The sequence below is a fragment of the Calidris pugnax genome, unplaced genomic scaffold (genome assembly GCF_001431845.1).
Source record: "Calidris pugnax isolate Ruff unplaced genomic scaffold, ASM143184v1 scaffold225, whole genome shotgun sequence".
Lineage (NCBI taxonomy): Eukaryota > Metazoa > Chordata > Aves > Charadriiformes > Scolopacidae > Calidris > Calidris pugnax.
This window is the reverse complement of record NW_015091072.1, coordinates 1,416,213-1,440,336: the sequence shown is the minus strand read 5'-3', so window position 1 is coordinate 1,440,336 and position 24,124 is coordinate 1,416,213. Positions and strand designations below refer to the sequence as shown.

Below are 24,124 nucleotides of genomic sequence, written 5' to 3'. Positions count from 1 at the left end.
ACAGCAGGTGGAACAGGAGCAGCTGAAGCACAGGTTTTTTCTCACTGAAGTACTCTAGACCTGACCAGCAGGACAGCACAGGTGGCAGAAGTGAAATTCAAGTCCACTCTCTGGATTCCTTGGAGGGACTGTCAAAGAGGCCATCTAGCACAGCAGTCACAATGAGTTTCCAAGTATGGATATCCATAAGACGCACCGACTCACTTCACACAAACTAGATGCCAATACAAAATTACACTGAGTTTGACGACATGATAGGGAGAGGCAGTGAATTCTCTCTTCATCACCCTGAGCATGATGATTTGTAAGCTTGTGCGTTTATTCTGGTCATCCAAGAACACCTTCAACCATCATACCAAAGCTGAATTAACCACCAACAGGATGTACTGTCCATCTGTAACAAGATCACACGCACAGCTAAAGATGTTCTTCAAAAGATTACAAATATTTCTGATAGGTTCTGATCACCTTGCCCACATCTCAGCTTCTTGCAGTGGTCAACAGAAAAACCCAAACCCTCATTTGGCCAATCTTATATTCTGCTTTTGCAGCGTTTCTTTGTGAATTATGATTGCTTCCCTCTTTGACTATCCAGCCAAGCTCAATGCTGGTCCCACTGGAAATATCTGGCTTCATGCACATTTTTTTAATGCAAACACCTGCAATGTTCTACTTGGTTTTTCCAGCAAAAAGAGGTTTTGTTTCAAACAAAAATGATTAAGAAGATACAAATAATAAAATGTCTGTCCCAGGAAACAAAAGTCCTTGCAATTATCCAGTAGTTTCTACTGAAATCCCACCAGTCGTCTTATTTCTTGGTAGATGGGGGCAGCCAGTTCTTTAGCCTTCTCTGCTCCATCCTCTAAAACCTTTATCAGATGGGATTTGTCTGCCTGGAGTTTCTTGATTTCATTCCTGATAGGTGCAAATTTTTGAATAACTGACTCTGCCACCACCATTTTGTAGCGAGCAGTGTCGAGACCGGCAGATTGATGCACCACTTCTTCTACGCTAAGCCCTGTTACTGCAGCATGGATGGACACCAGATTTGAGACACCAGGGCGACCAGCTGGGTCGTAGGTCACCTCGGAGGTAAAGTCAGTCACAGCTTTGCGGAATTTCAGCACTATTTCATCAGGGCTATCTGCTATGTTAACAGTAGCTAGTTTCTGTGGGTCTGACTTGGACATCTTCACTGTTGGATCTCTGAGAGATTTTATTTTCTTTGTTGTACCTTAAAAAAAAAGAAAGGAATAATTACAAACACACAGAGGCAATGGTTTCTTACGACAATTGCTAAGAACACTTTGCAGCAGCATGACAAAGTTCTGTGTTTACCCTTGCTTAAAAATAAGTTGTAAGCACAATAATGTATGCTTATATTTAGTCCTTGAACCCTCTCTCTACTTCTTAGTCACTTTTCTCCTCCTATAAACTAAATTAAAACCTGCGTCATTTCTCCCCTCCTCTTTAAGCAGAAACTTCTGCTGGGACACTTCCTAACATTTTCTGTGGCTATGTGCTGATTTTCCCCCCAAACTCTCTCCTCCCTCGTATTTCAGGCACTGGGGACAAGTCACCCAAACAGAACAAACTGCACATTACTAAAAGGTTCTGTAACAGTGGAAAAATAGGTTAAATCCACCAGTCAAAAAAGAAACCCAGAAAAGTTAATCTCCTTACTTTACAAAACTCTTCCACCCAAAATCTCCAGATAATTCTCCAAAATATCAATAAAGACAGTTATTAAGAGTTCCCTAACTGAACACTAATCAACTTTGCTAGAGGGAAAGCACTGTTTAGGTAAGAGAGGTGTGGGTATTGTACAAACTACTAAGATATATGGTGTACACGAAACAGACTAGTAGCATTAGGGGAATATCATAAAGTACTTTCTTTAGCAGCGTCAACCCAAACTGTTTCAGACTTTCACCAAGAAACCTCATCCATGGAGCACACAAAGTACCACTGATGGAGAAAGTACTCACACCAATTGTTTTTAGACACCTAATACAGCCAACTAAATTATGCACTCAGTGAAAGGATAATTGTTCTTCCAGGGTACAATTCAGACTGTCCCAGGAAGTGCTCTGTCCTGAATCACCTTTGGGAAGAGTCTCTCCCTCTTCTGTAGACTTGAAGGAGTTCAGGTACTCCTACAGGTAACTGCCAGGTAATTGCCTATGGTTGGTGAGTGTGAATAGGTCTTTAACTTCTCCATTCATCTAGGATGCAGATACTTGTGCACTACGGAAGGTATGCTTTCATGAAGAAAGTGAAGTGGTTTTTTGTTTGGTTTTATGCTGTTGGTTTTTTTTCCCCAAATTGAGCTTTTAATTTCCTCGGAAACAGTCTCACCTGCATCACAGGCTCCACTCAGCTCCTCATTACAGTGCTTAGCATTAATTGTTCATTAGAAACTACAGTGCTTGCAATACCTAGTAGTCTCTAAGTTCCACTTTAGGTCTAACACCATTTTTGTCACTGAGGCTTGAAAACTGAGAAAGGTTTATTATTGCCTGTCTTTTCTAAGGTGAGAGCTCCTTGCCCTTTTGGGGGCGAAGGTCTCTGCTGTGCATTCCTCTACATTACTTACAACAAAGATGCAATGCTTCTTCCTTGCCCAATTCTTCACGTTTCTTAACAAACATGCCATTTGCGCCATCTGACTCCTCCTCACCCCCCGGCCTATGACCTTATAGCTCAAAAATGACTGAGAAGATTTTCCTTATAAGTCTCAGATGAAAACTGGAAAGTCCAAGTTCTATAAGAGACTCTTACTGAATTACGCAAGTATATATTAAACACACTTAAAAAGATTTTTTTAAGCATTGTAGCAATAAACCTACAAGGGGTTCAGCACGTTTAATGTAAACATCTACCACTCAGACACTAAAGAATTCTGCTTGCTAGAAGTCTCTTGTCTTGTTCCTTACTAGCAACATGGATCATAGACCCTACTCCTAAAGGGTCCAATACCTGAAATGCAAGGCTGACCAGCAGCAGCAGAGTACATCTGGCCCCCTGGACTAGAATACCAGACGTCGCATACATTCCTCTATCGGGGATATGTAAAGCCTTATGTCTATCTTGGGAGTTCAGTTTCACAGCCGCTACTCTCTTGTTGTCAGTTTTCAATTTTCCGCTCTCTTTTCTTGGTCCCTGAAACTATTTCCACAATATTTAAATCCATCTTCAAACTTGAAGTGCAGTTAAGGGGGAAAAAAAAAAAAAAAAAAATAACCAAGACCAGCTCACTTAAAATGGCTTTGGGCACAGGAAAGAATTCTCCGTATTTCTTGTTGAAATGTTGTGCTATATCTTGAGCTAGTTCCAGGTGCAGGACTTGATCTTCTCCAACGGGAACATGTGTCGACCTTTTAATAGAAGACAGATACAGGAAACTCAGCAAAGCTCTCTGGTTCTGTTGAAATGTTACTCAAGACTGTCACAGCTTCTGCTATGAGTGAGGGCCAGATTGAGCCAAACGCTCAGTCCCAGTGAGAGATAGGTGCTGTGGGAACAAGATCCCAAACTGACCGTATGCCAGGATGAGTTTGCTTTTTGTGCTGAACTGAATCCCATATCCAAGGGCAAAAATAGCCCTTCACAAATATACGGTAAAAGTACTAATAAGACCAAATCATTAAATTCAGCTCAAAGAAAGGTTTTTGTAGTATCTCCTGACGTCTCTTCAGCAATCAAAAAGCACGTGTTACAGTGTGTGAACAAAGTAAAAAAGATACACAAGGCATAAAGCCTTGTCAAGTCTCAGGAAAACATAACCATTATTGAGAAGTTAGTGCTGTGGATTTATCAAGGGAAGGAACAGGGAGTAGTTCTTCTTCATAGGTTGCCATTATATGAATATCATGTGGGTGAGTACCTCAACTGCCACCGGTGTTATCATTCATAGATTAGAACTATCAGGATCAAAGGCCCATTTGATCTTCTGTATTGAACTCAATAGCTTGAGGAAAACACAGTCTGCACCAGAGGACATGAGGAGGTAAAGAATCCATTACTTCCCCTGGTGATTCTTTCCCACAGTTAATCATACTCACTAAAAATGTATGATTCTTTTAGATGAGGCAGACTTGAAGTCTTGCCAGCTTTTGATTACTCTCCCCTCCCCCAGCAGATTTTTTTTTTTCTAAGGCTTGTGGGGTATTCAGCTCTGAATCCTGGATATGTTCCAGCGTAAGAAAGTTCGCTATGCATCTTTTAAGTTCCCAGAAAATTTCAGTTCAACATGGTACTCCTTCCTTCCGATTCTGAATTACTGGGCTGACATCCAGGAATCAATTTGTCCACCTTTATTCCCCACCAAATAATCAGCAAGGCAGTTACAGTAGCCAATAGGAAATCACAGTGGCCTACAACTAACAGAAAGAAAATCAGTTACCATAGTCAATATCCTTTAAGCAGGTCAAAAGAAATGTTTCCATATGCCAAAATGGTTCCATATTCACAAAGTTTGCCACTAAACAGAAAACATATTGTCTTTATAAATGCCTCTGTATGATTCTTTGCCTTTTTCCTTGCTGTTTTTTAAATATTTCTGTCCTGGTGCTATTTGCATTCTTTTCTATCATATATTTACCTTCTGACCATTTTCCTGTCTCTTTGATTCTTGGTTCATCTGAATTAGTACTGTTTCTTCCCCTCCTCCAGCTCTTAATTTTTCTTCATGACTGCCGTTCCCTTCCTGTGTTTCCGTTTCACCCTGATTCTTGTTCCCTATATTATGTTTTTACATTAAAACATCTCTTATTAAAGATATTATGTCAAATTTCTTCAATGAGATAGTGTTTCTCTTTCATTTCCTTGTTTTGTATTCTATCTGGACAGCCTGCTGTTAATACACAGGTAGCAAACAAACCACAGGCTCCACTAGGGAATGATGAATCACATGACCTTATTAGAGATATTAGAGATGGAAGAGACATACATGGTTGAGCTCAATCAAAACAAGGCAATTTCAGATAAAGTTGTCTAAATTTCACCCTTAAATACTGCTTGACAATCAACTGGGACTTGCTTCTTAGAAGAATATTTTAATGTTCAAATTGATTCCGACTTTTGCTTGCTTCTCATTATTTTTAGTTAAAATTCAGGTAAATTATAAATTTCCTCTACTGGTCTTCAACATTATGGTTTTCCCCTACTAACAGTCGCTTAGGATTAAATTTCTCTAGATACACTTTTCTGGGTTAACAACTGGCTAATCTTGGTTACTCTGTCCTCATAGCTCTGTATTACTTCTCTGTCCCAACAAATATTCACAACTTCACTTCAGAACAATTCTACGAAGTAAATGTGCTCGGAACATACAAATAATTAATATGTAGTGCAGCATCTCTAACATTTACTTACAGCTTAAAACATACTATGAAATACACCCAGTCACGACAATGCACTATAAACTATCAGCTAGGCTACAAACTTAGCCATGCTGAGTCACCAGTCCCTCATTAGGGTGTATTTCCATTGCAGTACACATTAAACCACAGAGAAAACTGCAGCACCACAAGGTGCAGTAAATTACTCACTTCTTCACCAGTATCAACAGGCCTACACAGAATCCCACACTAATATGGGCATACTACATACAGCCAGTTTAAGTATCTCTGCAGTACAGTGCATAAAATGAAGCATAACTACTTAAAAAAATATCTATGTATATGTGTGTGAACATGCAATATGTATCATTAAATATCAATGTGTTATAATTCCCTAAGAATTGTTCTGAAGTGACCAGCTTTTCCTCTATACAGCCCTGTCAGTTGCCTTCAAACCAGGCTAGTTTTCAACCAGCCACTTGAGAGGTAAAAAGCTGTCATCCATTTCCAATCTTCTGATCTAATCACACCCAGCTCCCTCGCTTAATAAGTGAGCATGTTGACCTGACGAACATTCGTTCTAACGCAGCTGAACAGCCATTGGCCACGGGCTCACGTTCTGCCTCTTACTTGTACAGCAAAATATCTGCTGCTTGAAGCACTGGGTAAGTCAACAAACCAACAGTTCCTTCATTATTCTGGCTGGCACGCTTCATCTGTTTGCAAAAGAAAAACAGAGAGGAATCATACTTTTGGCTAATGATGTCAAAGCCTGTGATTTAAATTAATCAGAATTCCGACTAATTTGAGTAACTTATTGCATAGCTCTAGAGAAAATTGCCATGTAAAATCCACTCCTTTTGAATACACACATCCCATTTTATGTCCTGTATTAGTGAATTTCCCTACATGGTGCTGACATTGTAGTGAGGAGAAAACACAGGCTTGGGTTTTCTCACTGCATTTGTAATCTTACTAACAAAAATTATTACAAATACAAAACAATTAGGATCGCTTATTACACTTACTATTGATAAACCCTACTTTTTAAATAGCATTTTCAGCAGTATTTGAAACACTTTATAATATTATAGAGACACAAAGAGGCATTAATACCCGTGTTTCACAGAAAAGAGATCAAGACATCGTGACCAAACACAGTAACCAGGAGAGAGCGACAGCCAGGAGGAGAACTCAGAACTACAGAGGCAGAGTCCTCTCCATTAGTTCATGCTGCTCCCCACAATCCACCCACTGCACTGAAGTTTTTTACTGCTCTAGGATATGGATCATTTTAACCAAGACAGTCAGACTACAGACACTCACTCTGTTCTAGCAATGGTTTACCTAGTTTTTTGCTTTTAACAATCCTTAAATACACTAAACCCCTTAAAATCTTAATTATTTCATTAAGACTATTTAAATATCTTTATATTTTTCTCACTCTCTCATGCAAATCCTGTCTTCTGTCTACACCTCTAAGTGCCCAGGGTTCAGGGGACCTAATCTGCAAAGCCTAGCACCTGTAACACCTATCTGTGGATTTGGAAAGTCAATCCAGTCAAAGCTGGATTTAAGAGCTTAACTTTAGAACCTCAGGTTTAAAAAGGTTGGCTTTAATCTATGCCATGCATTAACGCTGGTTGCTGTATTTAAGTTTTACTGTTTTTATTTAATTAAGAAGAAAAACAGGAAAAAAGAAAACATCTGGAGGTATTTAAGACTGCTCTGAACTCTGCAAGCCAAACTGCTCTTAAGATTTTTTTTTTCTTCCCTTTTTGATATTTCTCTCTCCTGCCTTTTGGGTTTTCTGCTTCCTAAATGCCAAAATAAAATAGAAGGAAATTAAACGCAAGAATTCAGTTGATGTAGTCACATTGAAGCAGTATCAAGATTAAGAAGATGAATATTTGAAAATTGTAAAGGCAAAGATTTAAGGTGCATTAATTTTATCAGTCAGCACATTTCTAATATTTATAATTTCTATACACTTCTTTCAACATATGCTTTTTTTGCACCCTCTTCCATAAAATCTACAGAACAGCCACTCTTCACAGTGGAAAAAGAAAAGTTGTTTATGGAACTCCTTAAACAGCAAGGCTCAAGGTTTCCACTACAATATCTCGAAGTATCTTGTAGTTGTTTTGCATTATGAAATAAACATTGAAATAACTCCAAGCATTCTAGCAAAATCACTTTAACAACAGTAAACAACCCTCCTGTTTAGTACAGTTTCTGCAAGTCTGCCAAAAATATTATCCTGTAGCTTCCAGCAGAAAAACCTTCACTGAGAGCAACAGACCTGAAAAGACACATTTTCTTCCTTCCACCATAGGACCAGAGAGTTACTAAAACCAAAAGCAAAGATAGACAAGATACAACTGGTACTTCACAGATAACAAGTATTTCAAGGACAGCAGTCCTACTGAATTCACAAACACTTCCTTTCAATTTATGAAACTATCCATACCTTCCACTGGGGCAAGCGTAGTAGACGTGGCACGTTAGTTAAGCACCCAAGAATCCAGGCAAGTTCTGCATGCTCAGGAACCTGGAAGTACAAAGTCAGAATATATTTTAATCTTCTGCATTTATATGAATGTTTTCTCAAAACCAATACAGAGAAATAGTATCAGAGATCATAAAACCATTTATTTTTGTCTATTATTTTGTCAGTAAGGTCAAGGGACAAGTTAATGGAAAGTTTTGGACACTGCATGAATTGAATGCACTATTCTCAAGCAGCACAGTAAGGTTCTTGATCCTGTCCACTCACATCTTCCAAACAAGAAAGAAAACACTTTTAGCAATAACAGAGTTGAACTCACATGTAAACTAACCAACTGCTGGCTGCTGTGCCTCCCCACACCTTGAGATAATACATTAATAGCTACAAAATCCCTTTGCCTTTCTCAGTTCCAGTACCAATAAGCTATGCAAGCTTAATTTCTGCATCAGGGTCCCAAATGCACTAATTTTCCTTAATTATCCTGACCAGCCTCACCTGACCCCTCCACCCATACCACCAGGAGCCCCATCAGATTAGGTTCCTGCAGTCCTTGCCAAAGCTATGTTGCTCTGCAGTATGTCTGACAGTAGAACTGCAGGTTCTTCACAGAAACCTGAGCTAACAGCCAAGGAACAAGAAGAGCTGAGCTGCAGAAAGCCACAAACCAGGCAGGAGCTGTTACCTCTCTGACCAGGACAACATCCTGCACTATTTAATCAGGGCAGGGGTGGTGATGGTGACAGTCTGGTGATCATCAGACATGGCAAGGTAATTAGTCATATAGAATCATAGAGTTGTCCAGCTGCAAGGGACCTCGAAAGGTCATCCAGTCCAACCTCCCCGCAGTCAGCAGGGACACCCCCAACTAGACCAGGTTGCCCAGGGCCTCATAGAGCCTCTCCTTGAATATCTCCAGGGAAGGGGCCTCAACCACCTCCCTGGGCAACCTGTTCCAGAGCTCCACCACCCTCACAATAAAGAGCTTTCTCCTAATCTCCAGTCTAAATCTGCTCCCCTCCAGCTTAAAGCCATTGCCCCTCGTCCTGTCACTACAAGCCTTTCTAAACAGGTTCTCCCCAGCCTTCCTGTAGGCCCCCTTCAGGTACTGGAAGGCTACTATTAGGTCTCCCCAGAGCCTCCTCTTCTCCAGGCTGAACAACCCCAGCTCCCTCAGCCTGTCCTCATAGCAGAGGTGCTCCAAGCCCCTGATCATCCTCGTGACCCTCCTCTGGAACTGCTCCATCAGGTCCGTATCTTTCCTATATTGAGGGCTCCAGACCTGCACACAATACTCCAGGTGAGGTCTCACCAGAGCAAAGCGGAAGAATCACCTCTCTGAACCTGCTAGCAACACTTGTATTGATGCAGCCCAGGATGTGATTGGCCTTCTGTGACTGGCAGCAGAAACGGGGTTGAGCACAGATACAGACCCAGTCTGCACCAGAGCTACATCACAGTGTGAGCTTAAGTGGAGCTCCAGGAGCACTGGGCAGTAGGTATATGGGCAGAGGGTCCATAGGTGAGGCTATGAGGCTACCAAGAGGTGAGGCTTGTCAAGGCCTTGGGTTCAGTTCTTAATGACCCTGACCTGCCTGCAAAACAGGCATAACATCTAAGGTGGTGTGTCAAACTTTACTCTACAGCTTGAGTTGTGGATTAATTTGTCCCTCAGTTCTGCAATCCTATCAAAACTAATACTGATCTGCCAGTGAAAGAGAAGGATCAGGCCTCCACTTACCCTTTGCTACAAGGGTGGTTTGAAGAAATGAAAGAGAAAGAAGACTTCATTTAAACTCATATCACAAACTCTTCATTTACAATTTGGAGGGGACTGCAGTCATGGTGGAATTTTAATAGTTTCAGAAAGACATTAGACAGAGTGATTGCCCCTCTCCTGCTCGGAGGGTGACTTTCCACAGGCAGAGACAAGAAATGTGCTGAGCAACAACCTCTGTTGGATGAATCTATGTTTAGCTTCTTGACATACATCCTTCAGGTTTTGCATTTCCAGTATTCATTTTAGGATTAGTAAAACAGGCAAGCATTGCCGATGCACACACTGTTCTTTAACTTCTGTCCAGTCATTTTGATCTGTTGCTAGTTAGCTGTATGTAAGATAACCATCGAAAGAACAAGGTGATCTCTGTTCTGCTCCTATGCTTACATGTTTGATTCACTCTTTTCAGTATTAGTGGATTTGGATGTTTAAGAGCATGCTAACTCTCTCAAAGATGTTCAAAGCTTCATGTTTGCAACATGATAAAACAACCCAGATGGAAAGCAGTAAAAAGTGTTTGTTAACAAGTAAGAATTACTAGCATTGTTAATGGCAGTTCCTTTGTTGTCACATTTTAAATGTAGTCATTTCCTAGCTAACAGTCATTAGACTATTTTGGTTGTCAATGTTGCATAGAGGTATGTGACCTCAAGACAACAGCTAAGCAATTAAGAGATATGAAACATTCTACATTGATTCTCTTTCCTTTCTTTCTACCTTTTGCACAATTGGGTGGGGTTTTTTTCCTTTTTCTTTTAATTTCCTCAGGCTTGTTTGAGCTGCAGTCTTCTTTGCACAAGACAAAGTGCAGCAAGATGCACCAAATGCACCTTCTGCAAGATACGAAGAGTAAACTGAGCTGTAGAGAAAATACTAAGCTCAAGACCCCTATTTCATTTAGAAGGAATCACCATCTGGTTCAAAGTGGTTTCTAATTCCTTTCTTCTAGTCACGGATAGAGAGGAGATGGTGGTCTGTTGCACTTGTGTTGACAAGAGCTCCCTTTAAAAGCCATACCGTCATTGATCCAGCTCTGTCTGACCCTGCTTCCACAGCCAAGACCGCACGTGTGTTTCATTGTATCAGTGGCTTTGACGTTACATCAGTTACCAAAATACAAAGTGATCTAAACAGCATTTGTTGAGTTGAATGTGGAGTTCTGGGTCCTAGCAAGTTACACTTCTGATCCCTAAACACACACCGTCCTTTCCTAAGTAAGACCAGAGTGCTGGACACTACAGAGGAAAAGCCTGAAAAGAAGAGGGAAAATACAAAGGGTAGGGATTTCAGTTGGAAAAAATTTCAGTACTGGAGCCTAATGAGTTAACATTCATCACCCAAATTGCAGTAACTGACTGTATGTTGGTCTGTGAATCAAGAGGTACTAGGCTTAAACCACAAATCATTTGTCAGACTAAATCATGGTTTAAGCTACTGTGTTTTCCTTGGCAAGAGGGGCAGGTAATTGCTGCATTTGGTCAGTCACTGTGCATCAGCTCAAATGTGGTTACTCATTAAGCTATGGTACTCCATCACTTTGATTGGATAACTTCGGATACAAAGAAACTGGAAGAAGTGATGATGTATGTGACACCAGTAAAATAAAGGCCCAGTCTATTCTTCCTTTCTGGCACTGAGCAATACCAGTGGATCACAATTAGGAGACGCCATTCTCTCGGACAAGCTCAGTCAGCCTCCTGCCCTGAGTCCATTTAAAATTCTGAGCAAATGTCTTCATTAAACAACCAAAGTGTAATAACTTAAGAAATAATATCCTACTCACAACAGAGATAGCCATAACCTAGCACTCTGGTTCCAGGAGAAGCAACGAAAGATGCCATTTAGGGCAAGCACATGAGCCTATTGCTTCCTGCAGTATCTTCCCCTCATACTTCTCCAGCATCCGTAATTGTTTTACTAGGGACTACCAGAAGATATTATCCCTGTCCTGTCCTATGTTTCTCATGACTCTGTTTATTCCCTCATGACTGTTGGTACTTCCCCCTTCACAATCTCATGTGGCAATATGCTCCAGAAATTCAAACCTGACGTGTACGATACTTTCATTTAATGTTTCTTGTGTTGCACAATTTGGCGAACAATTACACATTCAGTTTATCCAGTGCTTTTCTGGTTTTGTACAATTTGACAGCATCTACACCTCAGCCTTCTTCTCTTTGAATTGAAGCATCCCAGACTTTGAAGGTTTTTCCTTTTAAGGCAGCTACTCTATCCCCTTTGTATCATCTCTAATTCACCACTTCCTTCTTGAGATGCAAACACTGAAGCTCTACCCAGTATTCAAGATATGGACACACTTGAGGTTTTGTATAGTGACAAAACATCACCTCTGTATTGTTCTCAATAGCTTTCCTGGAGATACGGTGGTGACATATTGTTACCTTTTTTGAAAATTGCTTGTGCTGAGCCAATGATTTCAGAGAACTGCCAGTGATGACTCCAAGACCTTTCCCTGTGTTGTGACTCAGCTCAACATTGTGTAAAGAAGGTTTACATGACTGTTAGCTAGATGCTTTCTTTTGCGTTTAAAGCTCTTCTAACACCAATTTGCCTTCCCACTGTTTTACGTGTCCTTTTGGAGTTCCTTTCCTCGACACAGCATTTGACTACCCATAAGAACTTAACACTGTCCACAAACTTCTGTTCACTACCTTCTTCAGGTCACGAATGAAGCTGTTGCCCAAAACTGCTCCCAGCATGAATCCCTGAGGGACATGACAATTGACTGTGTCATAAAAAAAAAAAAAAAAATAAAAAAAATCACTATATCCTATTTGGCTTTCAACTCTAATCCGCTGCAAGACTAGTAATGAACATTTCTTCTAGTACACTTCTTTTAAAAATAAGAGTTTATATAGAATCAAAGGCTCTTCAAAAAATTCAAATCAATTATGTTCCTGGGATGCCCTTATCCCCATGCTTACTGACACCCTCATAGAGTTTAGTCAAACAGGACTTCTCTTTAAAGAAATCATAGCAACTCTCCAAAGAGACTGTTCATTCATGCGCTCAGCATCCTATTCTTTGTTGAAGACTCTTACTGTCCCTGGTAAGACAAAATCAAAATCATCAATTTGTAACAGTTTCCAGGCTCTCATTTTGAGCTCTGCTTGTGTACTCCTAATCTCTTCAATCTCTCCCAATACTCTTCAATCTACTATTTCTCTGGCAGAGTTACCATTAATGGTGGCAGACTGGCCATTTATGGCAGCAGACAGCACATCTTGGCCACTAGTTCAGCCTTTTCACATCTGAGTTTTTCAGACTTCCAGCTGAATGCCATCTGGTGTCTGAACTGTCCATCTTTACAGTTTACAATAAACTGAACTTAGCTCTTCTGATGCACTGCTACAAAATCCATTAAGTGGCAACCTTCCCAATACGAAGTAGCAGTCCAATACCAAGAAGTGAGCCTCTTAGGGCCTTGTCAGCCCTGAGTGTCTCCTATGCTTTGTGCTCACTGACCTCCTGTTTTTGATTGAAGACCACTTAGTTATCAGCTTAAGAATCCTCTGCAGGGTGCTCCTCAAATACTTTTTTAGAGCCCTTGACTTTTTGTTTTTTTTTTTAAAAAAGGGACTTTCCAATTTTATATGTTTTCTTGTTTTTCTAATTTGGGCAACTTTTCCCTTCTGAAAATCGAATCTTTTTCTATGATGGCATCTAACTTATGGAACCATGGAAAGGGATTCGCTGGACCAATGTTTTCTTCATGAGAGGTGTCACATATTTAATTGTTGGTTTTGTTGTGGTTTTTTAATACTTTTTCTTTTTTTAAATGACCTCCAGGATAGTTGTAGCTTTCTTGCTTTTTGTTTATTTCTGACAATTGGACTTCATTTTCCCCTAGGTCCCTTTCTTGAAATGGAACATTCACAGACTTTATTTGGTCTACTCTCTCCAGCTACAATGCTAAACATGGCTATAATGAGGTTGCTACTACTGAGAGTCCTTTACTAAGACATTCTGAACTAGGTCCTGTGCACCACCCAAAAGCAAACGTAGAATGACATCATTTCTAACAGACTGTAAAACTAGGAAGCATAATTCATTGCATCCCAAAATTTTATCTGTATGTCTCATCCTGATAAGGGCTATATGTGGATAGTTGAAGTGTAATACTATTGCTCCCTATACTAAATTTGCAGCTTCTCCGATCTCACTTAACATCTCCTGATCACCATCATCATCTTTATCAGTGGGGTGAGTAGTACAATCCCAGCACCACATTTTCTATTAGATTCCGGTATTTTTCACACACAAGGATTTTTATTTCCCCATAGTATTATGGAAGAGGCAATCCCTCGAGTAAATTCAACAATGAAATGAAACAGAGAAAAGACATGTCCTCTTTGTATTAATTTGTCAAATGATTTTCAGTTCCTTCCTATTGTGTTAGGTAGCATTTATCATGCCATCGCAAGGAAGACATTTGTCAAAGTGTCAATTTTCACTAAAAAGAGTAGGATTGTCAGAGAGGTTTTTTGCTTGTTTTAATTTTTTCTTTTTTCTTACTTTTTTTTTTTTTTCTTTTTTTTTTTTTTTTTTTACAAAATGTTCACTGCAAATGTAACTATGACTCTAAGAAATAAAAGTATACTGAGTTCAATCAATTAAGGTTATTCTGTGTATACTTGAACCAATAAAGAACATAATTTGTTTTGTATTTTAAAATCTAGCAACAAAAGTATCCTCTGGAGCCATGATGTAGTTCAGGAACACCCCATCTTCCCAAAACAGAACAGGTAATAGTAAGTTTAGCTCTTCCTCAATGAAGACATCAGTTTCTCAGCAGTGCCCTTTCCCCAAAACTCCCCAGGATAATAATAATAATAACAATAACACAAAACACCACAAAATTTAGAAAAAGAGTCACATCTCCAATGGAAAAAAAATCTCACAATTCAGGAACTGGCAGTGGTTGTATGTCAAATCAACTTCCAAGAAAGTCACAATGATTGGTAACTCTGAAAAACTGCTATCAATCCATTAAATCCTTCACGTCAACTCCAGCCACTTTTGAATATTGAAAGAATACATAGCCTAGTTTCAATATAAACATTATTTTCTCAGGAAGTATTTCTTGCAGCTTGGCTGAAAATATTTGGAGGACTAACAGTCTTATACTTTCTCTATTTATTGTTTCCTTTACAAAGCCAACTATTTCCCATTTAGCAGTTTTCACAAAAAAGCTTGACCAGATCCACATAGCGAACTTTCTAGACAGTCCATATCATACCCTTTGCTTTCCTCAATAAATACATTGTTTCTCTCTTTTTTCCTGCTCTGTGCTCTTACCCACATTAACATAGTTTTCTTTCCTAATCTGTTACAAGTCTGTAAAAACCATCAACATTTCTCAAAGGGTCGAGATGGTCATCTCTTTGCTATTACCAGCAACACATTTCCTTCTTCTATTTCCATTGCATTAAGCATTCCCCACAACCTGGCTTACTAATCACTAATCAAAGAGTTATTTCCAGAACAAACTACTTACATTCCTTCCTTGTGGCCCGACAAGCCTGAGACTGCAGTGAGTGTCTCTTTTTTTTTGCTTTTTTAAAGCACACTTATTTAGCAGAGGTGACAACTTCGAAATGATAATGGCAGTTATCTAGAAGACACAAACATCTCTGCTTCTTCACCTGGCTGAGTGCCCTGCTCCTCCTTCTTTAGAGGCAAATAACTTCTTAATTCTTCACTTTTGTGGCCATTTGACAGTATTAAACTCTGATCACACTGTACAGCTGGATCATCTCTGGGGTGTTATATACTGAAGTCGAACTTCATAGCTTCTCCCTGCAGATCTGTTACTTTGTCCTTGGTCCTAGCTATTCCCTATGAAGTTACTGCTGCTATTCCCTGGCCACAGCTGATGATACATACATGGAAAACCAATAGCTACTTTTAGTTCAAGTAATTCTGGATTACTTTTCACACTGAGGCATACAGCGGTGGAGGACAGCAAGCAATGAGATTCAAGAACAATACCAGAGGGAAAGGCATGGATACCATGAGCAGATCTGAAAGCTGGCAACTCAGCAACAACGGGACTCAGCTTTCTGAGGCCTAACATAAAAAGTTGTGTGTCTGCAGCTGAACTGGCTTCCTGCAAAAAGAGATGCAGTGTTTCATTTTCAAGATGGATTTCCTCAAGTTGCAACCTATAGCTCTTCTCTGTAAGGGACTGCAAATTTGCCACATGTCTGTTATGTAGAAACAACTTCCCCTCAGCAGTGTAACCTCATTAAGGGCCACATTTTAAATGGGCAATAAATTTCAAAGATTTGATTTTGACAGCATAGAGGACAAACAAACAGGTCTGGGGTGGTAATTTGATAGTTGTGTACTAAAAGAAATATGAGCAGAGAAGAGAAAGTGTCCTAAATTTCAGAACGAATGAAACCTTATTTTAAGATTGTTGTCTTTTCTAGAAGTACCAGATAGTGCTTCCAAAAAATTCAAGAGGCCTTTTAAAAGGAAGCGCTGCTCACATTTATTTTTTCTTGAATAAGAAGTAAGATTTTATTAATGCCTAAGGTTGTCAGCAATATGTTCAAGATAGTTGGTAATGCATCTCTGTATTACACAGCTAGAGAGTAATGGAGCCACAAACAAGACAAAATAAACTCCTCTTGAATCAAATGCACACCGCAACTGAACACCCAGTGAGATACTTTTATGACAGAAAATTTGACATGGTATCTCAAATTCCTGTTCAAAGAAATAACTCAAGTGTGGGTGGAATAAGTTCATGGTTACAAAGGCAACATCAGATCTAAAGAACATATTAAGCTATGTATTGAATCTATCCATATTTACAGCTTTCAGTATTACCTTAGAACAATTTAGTATCTTATCCTTAATTATATCTGGCTAAAACTTACAGAAATAAAATCTGTGTCTCCTTTCCAAAGAGCCTGACCAAGAATACCCCTACTGGAATCAGGTTATACTGGTTATAAACCCAGAAAATTTGGTAATTGGCACAGTAATTTGGCCAAGGCACCCTTTTCCCTCCCTTTATTCATTTTGAAATGAACTTAATTTCAGAAACATTCCCCTAGTCTAATTCACAATACTGTTTTAGTAATTAGTTTGGTGTGTCCAGAAGACTGGTGGAGAGAGGAACATATAACAGCTACATAATAGTATGAGATAAACCAGGTAAATTAAGGAAGAAAGAAAAAAACCTAAAAAAACCTACTGAACCATGACTTTTCTTCCCACTGAGCTCTAGTTATGTCTAGCCCAGTCCTATGGGGGAGAAAACAGAGGGATGAGAGAAGCAGAATAATTTTCTAAATTAAATAGTCACATACTTCCTCTTATGACAGGAAGTTTTCAATGGACCATGCTAAATTAATGTAGTTTAATGAATTTATAAGCTATGATGCAATGGAAGCTTTTAAGCCCCTCTGAAAATTGGACGAGAAGTAGTGCGAATCCATTCAAACTCTGCCCACAAAACAAAGCAGCTGGATATTTCTGGAAAATAATAGCAGTGAAACAGTTAGTGCACACATTTAAATTGTTGTATTTTGGCTTTTGGAGTTAAGGCTAAGACAAATTGGCAAATTCCCGCCTCCCAGAGTTACTGCTTCAATTTGCTCGCACACTGCAAGAATACTGCAGCTGATTATACTCAGAAAATAAATCACCCCATCCAGAAGGCTGAAAACTGCAATTTTCCACCCAGAAACTGAACGTTACGTTGCCCAGAAACTGAATGTTACGTTGTCCAGAAACTCACAGGACTCCTCAGAGAAGTGTTAGTGCAGCATATCACCCACTGCCTGCTGAATCAACTCTGATGGAATTCTGCTTTCTTTTGGGACGTTTAGTATGTGTCTACTACAATAGGTAGGTGGACAGGAAGAACAGCCTGAGACCACATAAAAGCAACGGCAGTTTCTAAAATTGTTTTGACTGTGAAGCAGATGAGATACAAGATGGTTATGGGTAAGAAATGAAATGTGTACCGTACCCACCAGGAATCAGAGAAAACGGGCTTTACCATATAAGCTTACCATGTGTGCAGATTGCTTACTGTCTTCCTGATTTCCCACCCTGTAGTCCTTTTTGTTTTTAATAAAACATTCTACATTTTATGAAAGATGACTGTTACAGCTTTTATCAGTTATGGTACAATTTAAGGAATATATTTGCTCTTTCTTCTAGTATTCTCAGGATATGTTCTATAAGTCATTATTCTGTTACTTCTCTTTTATGCCTGGTAGGTGAAGGCAGCCACTTAAAGCATATCTTGACATTTTTTTCACTGGGAGCAAAGAGGGTTTCATGTATCTTGCAGCTATGCCCTAGATAAAAATGTGTAATTTTGAAATATCCATTTATTTTAATTTTTATTCTTATAGAAATTGTCACTCTTCTATGCCTTGTCTTCCTACTTAAGAAAATATAACTAAACAATCTGCAATGAAAGAGCTTCTCACTGGGAAGCCATCCTAGTGTCCAACATATTCCACAATTGTGCTTTCCTAGATACTCCAATTAAATGTGTTTGTTTATAATCCTTCACAGATAATGTGGTTCCAAACACTACCCTAAATATTCATCATCATCCTTCTTGCTTCTAAATATTTTCAAGTTATCATCACTTGTTCTTTGTATCCACGGCTTCCCAAGCTGGAGTTCAAGTTTGTATATGGTAATATAAGTGTGGGAGGTATTTGTTGAACTGCCATGTATGGAGACCAAATATTCACCCAGCCATTAACTTTCTGTTTATATATGTTACATACAAAACTAATTTTCATCAAACTTGCACTTTCCATTTATAGGTAACTGAGGTGTATACCTGATAAATAAGAACAGAAGCCATATACCCTCTAAGCAATACAATAAAACTCAGTCTATTCAAAATTTCTCTCACTTTGATTTCATTTTACTTGCAAGGCAATGACATCACTGTAATCAGTTCTGGGACTCCACGACAACTTCACCTGTATCCTTATTTTAACAGGACCTTTTGGATTTGTTGCAAACACGAGAGGTATCTGTTCTCACAACACTTTTTGCCAGCAATCAATCTGTGATTGACATTGGTCAGCCTTTTTTCTCTTGCTTGTATTGAAATGGATGACAAAATGTGGGAAAACTCTGGAGGCAGGTATTTCAGAAAGCTCTGGATTAGAGATTTGATCTGCATAAACCCTGCCGTAAATAAAAGCCTACTGACAGTGAAACCCTTACCAAATGCATATGCCTTTCAAGAAAAAAGTAATCAATATTTTTTTCACATCTGGCAAACATATTCCAGAGAAGCAACACAAGCAGCAACAGAAAGGAAGAACAGAAAGCGCAAGTCAAACAAATAAGCAAAAAAACCCATCATCCCTCTTCAGCAATTCTAGACCATTCTTGCCCAAATTAACCCAGAGAATGCAAGAGGACACAGGAGCATTCACAATAGTGACTGCGTTAAGCAATTCCCTTAATAGGAACTTACCATTACTAACATACTTTTGCAGTGTAAGAATTCCATTTTCCTATATACTGCTACAGAATCAGGGTCCTTCCAGTTATTAGATGTAGCTGGTTTTGGTGATAAATCAAAAGTTCTTATTTCATAATAATTTCATTGCATGATGTTTGTTTAAAAAAAAAAAAAAAACAAACAGAAGTGTAGTGCTGCTATGATCTATAGATTTGGTAATTCTCAAGATAGAACTCTCTTATTTCTCAGTTTGATCTGGCATTGAAAAAAGAAAGGTACTTTGCCCATAACCAAATAACTAAACCAGTTCTCTATTTGCAGCTGGATTTCTACTGCTTGCCTGATGACTTCTGGAAGTACAATCTATTTCAGTATACAACCGGTCACTTTCCTTTACAACTCAGCCAAAAGTTTATAAACAAAACTGTGGCTTTTTAGACCACCCCTGGAGACTGCTACAGTGGCTAAAAAGGAGAGGCCAGCTCCTTTTTTGAAAACTGAGCCATTACTAATCCAAAAATCAAGCAATAAACTTTCTTGATTAGCAATAGCTGTAATCCATCCTACACCTTTGCTTTTAGGAACAATCATCTCGACATTATGACATTCCATAAAGTACTGTTTCATTATCATACTAAAACAATAATCACATTAACAAGGTTCCTGTCTCCTTTCCTCGCATCAAGAGCTACGAGCAGATATTCCTTTTAATTGCTTCCAGACAAATGTCTGATCCTGCCAGTGCAATTGTAACAGACCACTGTGTATCTCTGTGCATACCTGACAGCTACATATAGCTTGAATAGACTTGTTTTGGAAAAGTCAAACCACTTTCAGCCTGAACCATTACAGAAAGAGCCTGAATTCACCAACAACTGTAACAGTCCTTCTTCTGCTTGCAGTGTGACAATGAGCTTCCCAAAATCTGCTAGAATTGGCCACTTCTGAAAGCTCTATGGATACATGTGATAAGTATTATTAGGAATATGGTTCAAGACATCAGACACTGTCCATGGAAAGCAAATACTTACAGTTTAGATTAAGTAAGAAGAACAATATTAGATCTGGACAGATAAAGAGAACCAGAAAAACTATGATGAAATGTAATCTACTTAACAGAGGCCAGCCTAACCACCATGACAGAAAACAGAATCATCTTCAGTGGAAACTTCTGTTTTATAAGCTGAGCATTTTTCAAGTCTAGCTACCTAAAGTTTTCATTGGTTCTTGACTGCATTGGTTCTGTAGAAGCACAACTTACAGTCTTCAGGGACTCAAAGATTCAATCTCTGCATTATTATATCATGAAAGATACAACGTGCTTCCTGTGGCTGATTGCAATGCAAGATCCTCACTGATAATGTGCTGGCTTCAAGGGAAGTCTGTGTGTTGGTTTTAGCAAGACCTGTAACAGTGGTAGTTTAGGTTTTTTACTCATAAGAATATAAGAAAAGCAACACTGAAACAGATCAAATCTCCATCTCTGACAGCAAACAATAGAAAAGAGCATAAGTACAGAAAAGTATAGATACTCTCCCAACTGTGGCTGCAGCACTTCCTGCAGAGATGGCACCTCAGGTATCTAACAGTCCCCAAAAGATTTTTCAGACTAATTTGACAAGTCCTTACCTGAATCCACACGCATTTCAGCATGGACTGCATTCTGTGCCAAAGAGTTCTGTAGCCAAATTCATAAAATGCAGCATTGTTTTGCTCATGCTGAATCTATCAGGCGTTAACCTCTTTTGATAACTGTTAGTTCATGTTCTTCAGTGGATAAAACAGGTGTTTGCTATTTATTTTCTCCATTTCACCTTCAGTTTTACTAACCTTTACTTTACTCTTCTCTAACCATAACCTGTAAATTATCTCTCTTCTAGGCTGAAGAGTCCTCTCTGTGTATCTAGTCACTGATCCTGTATTGTAACTAACTGAATTGTTCAGTTGCTGCAAAACAAGACAAAACAAAACTCCAGACTTTTTTTTCTGCACCACCAGCTTATAACTTACCTTGAGATTATTCCAGTTAATGTCAGCCTCAATGTGAATGAAGTCAGAGTAGAGCCAAATTAAAACTCAACCTGGTAACTTATTTACAAGGATAAATTAATTTAAACATATCTCCACTAGAATTCTGAGATAATCTATTTGGATTGGTTTTTTAATACAGAGGAAAAGTGAAGCAGGAAGCGTATCTGTCTTCATCATTTCAATATCCACAAGGGATATGGAGCTGTGATTGTCATTTTCAGCTAGACAACCACAGGAAACTCTGCCTGTAAAGAGCCATGTTCAAACATGGAATGTAATACCACGACTTCATCTCACACTGATAAAATTCAGACCCCATGCATCACCTTCGCAGTTCTGCTGCAAGTCACACATCCGTTTAAAAAGTCACATCTGCCTCCGTGGGAAATGACAGAAATTTGCCAGTTTAGAGTCACTAGCAGAAAGATAATCAGGCAAGAAACTAAGTTGTGTTAGAGGAAAAAACAGCATGCAATAGGCTAGGCTGACATAGGCTAAGAAGGAAGGTAAACCCAGTACCCTTTGGGGTGGTGAAGAGAAGCAGCAAGTACTTCACATGCAAATTACTAGTCAAGTGGAAAATGTTGCATATAAAAAGGAGGTTATAGAGAAGGAAAAAAAAAAATATCCCAGAGAAACTGAACTCCCTAGTGATTATGATGGAACTGACACAAAACTTACCATGCCAATCATCTGTTGGAGATACTGCGCAGATTAAGTGGTAAGTGCTTATACAAAACCACAGAAACATGTTTTACTTGCTGTTATGGTTGCACAGACTATGTTTATGCATTTATGAGTTTACCTTTTGTGACTAAAGTGAGACTTACAGAGCTAAATTAATGATCTTCTAACAGGTCTTTTCAGTATTTTACTCATAACGCACACAACTCCTAGCTCTGCTTGGGAAATTTAAAATGTACTTATCCCTAAATGAAATTCTCAATCATGGTTTCAACCACTTCAAAACAGCAGCAAGGGATAAATTTGAAATCCAACATTGCTAACATTTTCTAGGACCACTGACACAAAGATGATGAAGTAGTTCAGTAATGCTAATGTTCATTCATTAACACATCTGGAAAGCCACTTAATGAGAAATAAATTTAACATAACGAAAGCACTAACCAGCGACTGTCGGAACAGGAAACACTTCTTTGGGTCAATACCACAGGCAAGGACAGCAGCAGTGGTGTCCAGGATGTTCTGGCGCAGGACAGCTGGCTCCTTGGGCATGGTGAACGAGTGCATGTCCATAATGCTGTACAGCACCGAGCCGCACTCTTCCTGCAAATTCACCCAGTTCTGAATGGCTCCGAGGTAGTTACCCAGATGAGGCGTCCCAGTTGGCTGAATACCAGAGAAAATCCGATCCACGACCATATTCTGTTAGAAAGCATTGGTAAAATTAACACATGCATTCTTTTCACAGATTATTTTATATTTTAAAGTCATTAATAAAGCCTCACTCATGCCTGTCTCTTTGCTCCTCCTGTCAGTGTGTTAATGTATAAATTAACTCAGGATTGACTAAAAAAAATTGCAGTTCAGTCAAAATACTCTCTCTCACTGCAGAGACTAACAATGAGTGTAATTTTAAGCTGTCAGACTGCATATGCAAACACACGTAGCTGTAAATAAGACCAGTGAAAACTAGATCTCAGAAACCAAGTGGTAGACTCTTTCATCCTTTTTTGTGCTGAACCTGTACATTTCTCTATAGTACATTATCCACTCTGACACAGAAACTTAGGATCACTTAGTGTAGAGAAATTCAAACATTTTTGGTGACAACACATGCAATATCCATGTAGACTGTCATCTTAAGTCCCGTGCACATTGAAGTCTTTTCTAGATGTAAAGATGTTTTGAGCGGTTCCTGAAAGAAACCTAGTCCTTGACTCAAAGGTCAAAGAATAATGAAAAAGATTATCAAAGTTCTTAAACTACCCATCTTGGCAGCAGTAGGATTTCTAAAAAGGGCAACCAAAGAAACACTGTTGTAGCTCAAGATCACACCTGGCATACCGTGGATGCATCAGTACCAGTAAAATGTCAACATCTGAAGAGAGTTCACAGAGAAGCAGCAAAAAATGATTAAGAAGCCAAAGCTTAAAACATGTATAGCTTGGCTAAGTGACAGTTACCATCTTGGAAAGTTTGTTTTCCTCCATCCCAGCCCTCCATCTGACCATTTTCTCCCTGGCCCAAGCTGTCAGCATATGATCAATTACCTCCCCGACCTTTCCAAAGAATTCCACCATATTCAAAAACTAACTCAGCAATGTTTTATGTGAAAATGCTTGTTATGTGCCAAGTTGTAAGAGCATGCAAGACTGCTCGACTTATAAATGAGGGTCCCACCAACCTCAGCAGGGAGTCCCAGTCATACAGCTGCACAATAAAAACCCTCAGACTCTGTTGTGCGGCAGGAACACCAACTTCATTATGCCTCTGGCTGCATGATTTTTTTTCCTGCTAAATTTTATAAGCAACATCTATAACAAAGTAGAGAGAATTTATTTACTGATGTGGTCCATTTTAATTTCTGTGAATCTTTTACAAATGCATAGGGGAGAAAAAAAATAATAAAATCATACAACTATGAAACCACACAAAATGACAGTAAAAGTCAAGGCCAAGTACCACTAGTTTTAACTATCAAAAAAAAAGGACTTCAAATTGTCTTAATTTTGACTCAGACTCAAGAAAAATTAATGAGGAAGCATTTCCAAGTGGGATAGGACTTTTTTTTTAAAAGAACATGGTTTATAGTTCAGAAAAGCCTAGCCCATTTTCTTCAAAACTTGCTGAAAAATCCCCTTTGCTTTCAAAGTAAGCCTGTTTTTCCAGATCAAGACAATTTTCTTATCCAATGTTCAAGTGTTTGTGCTGACAGGTAAGAGCAGGTTTGGGCTAGCAGCATCCTAATTTCTGCTCACATAATTGTCCAGACACCTAAGTCCACGTGGTAACCCCCTCAC

General features: G+C 39.0%; 1 protein-coding gene across 1 annotated transcript; it reads right to left on the bottom strand.

Annotated features, from left to right (window-relative positions):
- Positions 1 to 298: 298 nt before the first annotated feature.
- On the bottom strand, positions 299 to 22,523 carry WARS2 (tryptophanyl tRNA synthetase 2, mitochondrial). The gene is made up of 5 exons (XM_014957112.1): positions 22,269 to 22,523; positions 7,813 to 7,893; positions 5,973 to 6,058; positions 3,259 to 3,377; positions 299 to 1,234 (listed from the first exon to the last, which is right to left on the bottom strand). Exons 1-5 carry the CDS (start codon positions 22,521 to 22,523, stop codon positions 786 to 788), a joined length of 990 nt encoding a protein of 329 aa, XP_014812598.1. The 3' UTR covers positions 299 to 785.
- Between the last annotated feature and the right edge of the window lie 1,601 nt (positions 22,524 to 24,124).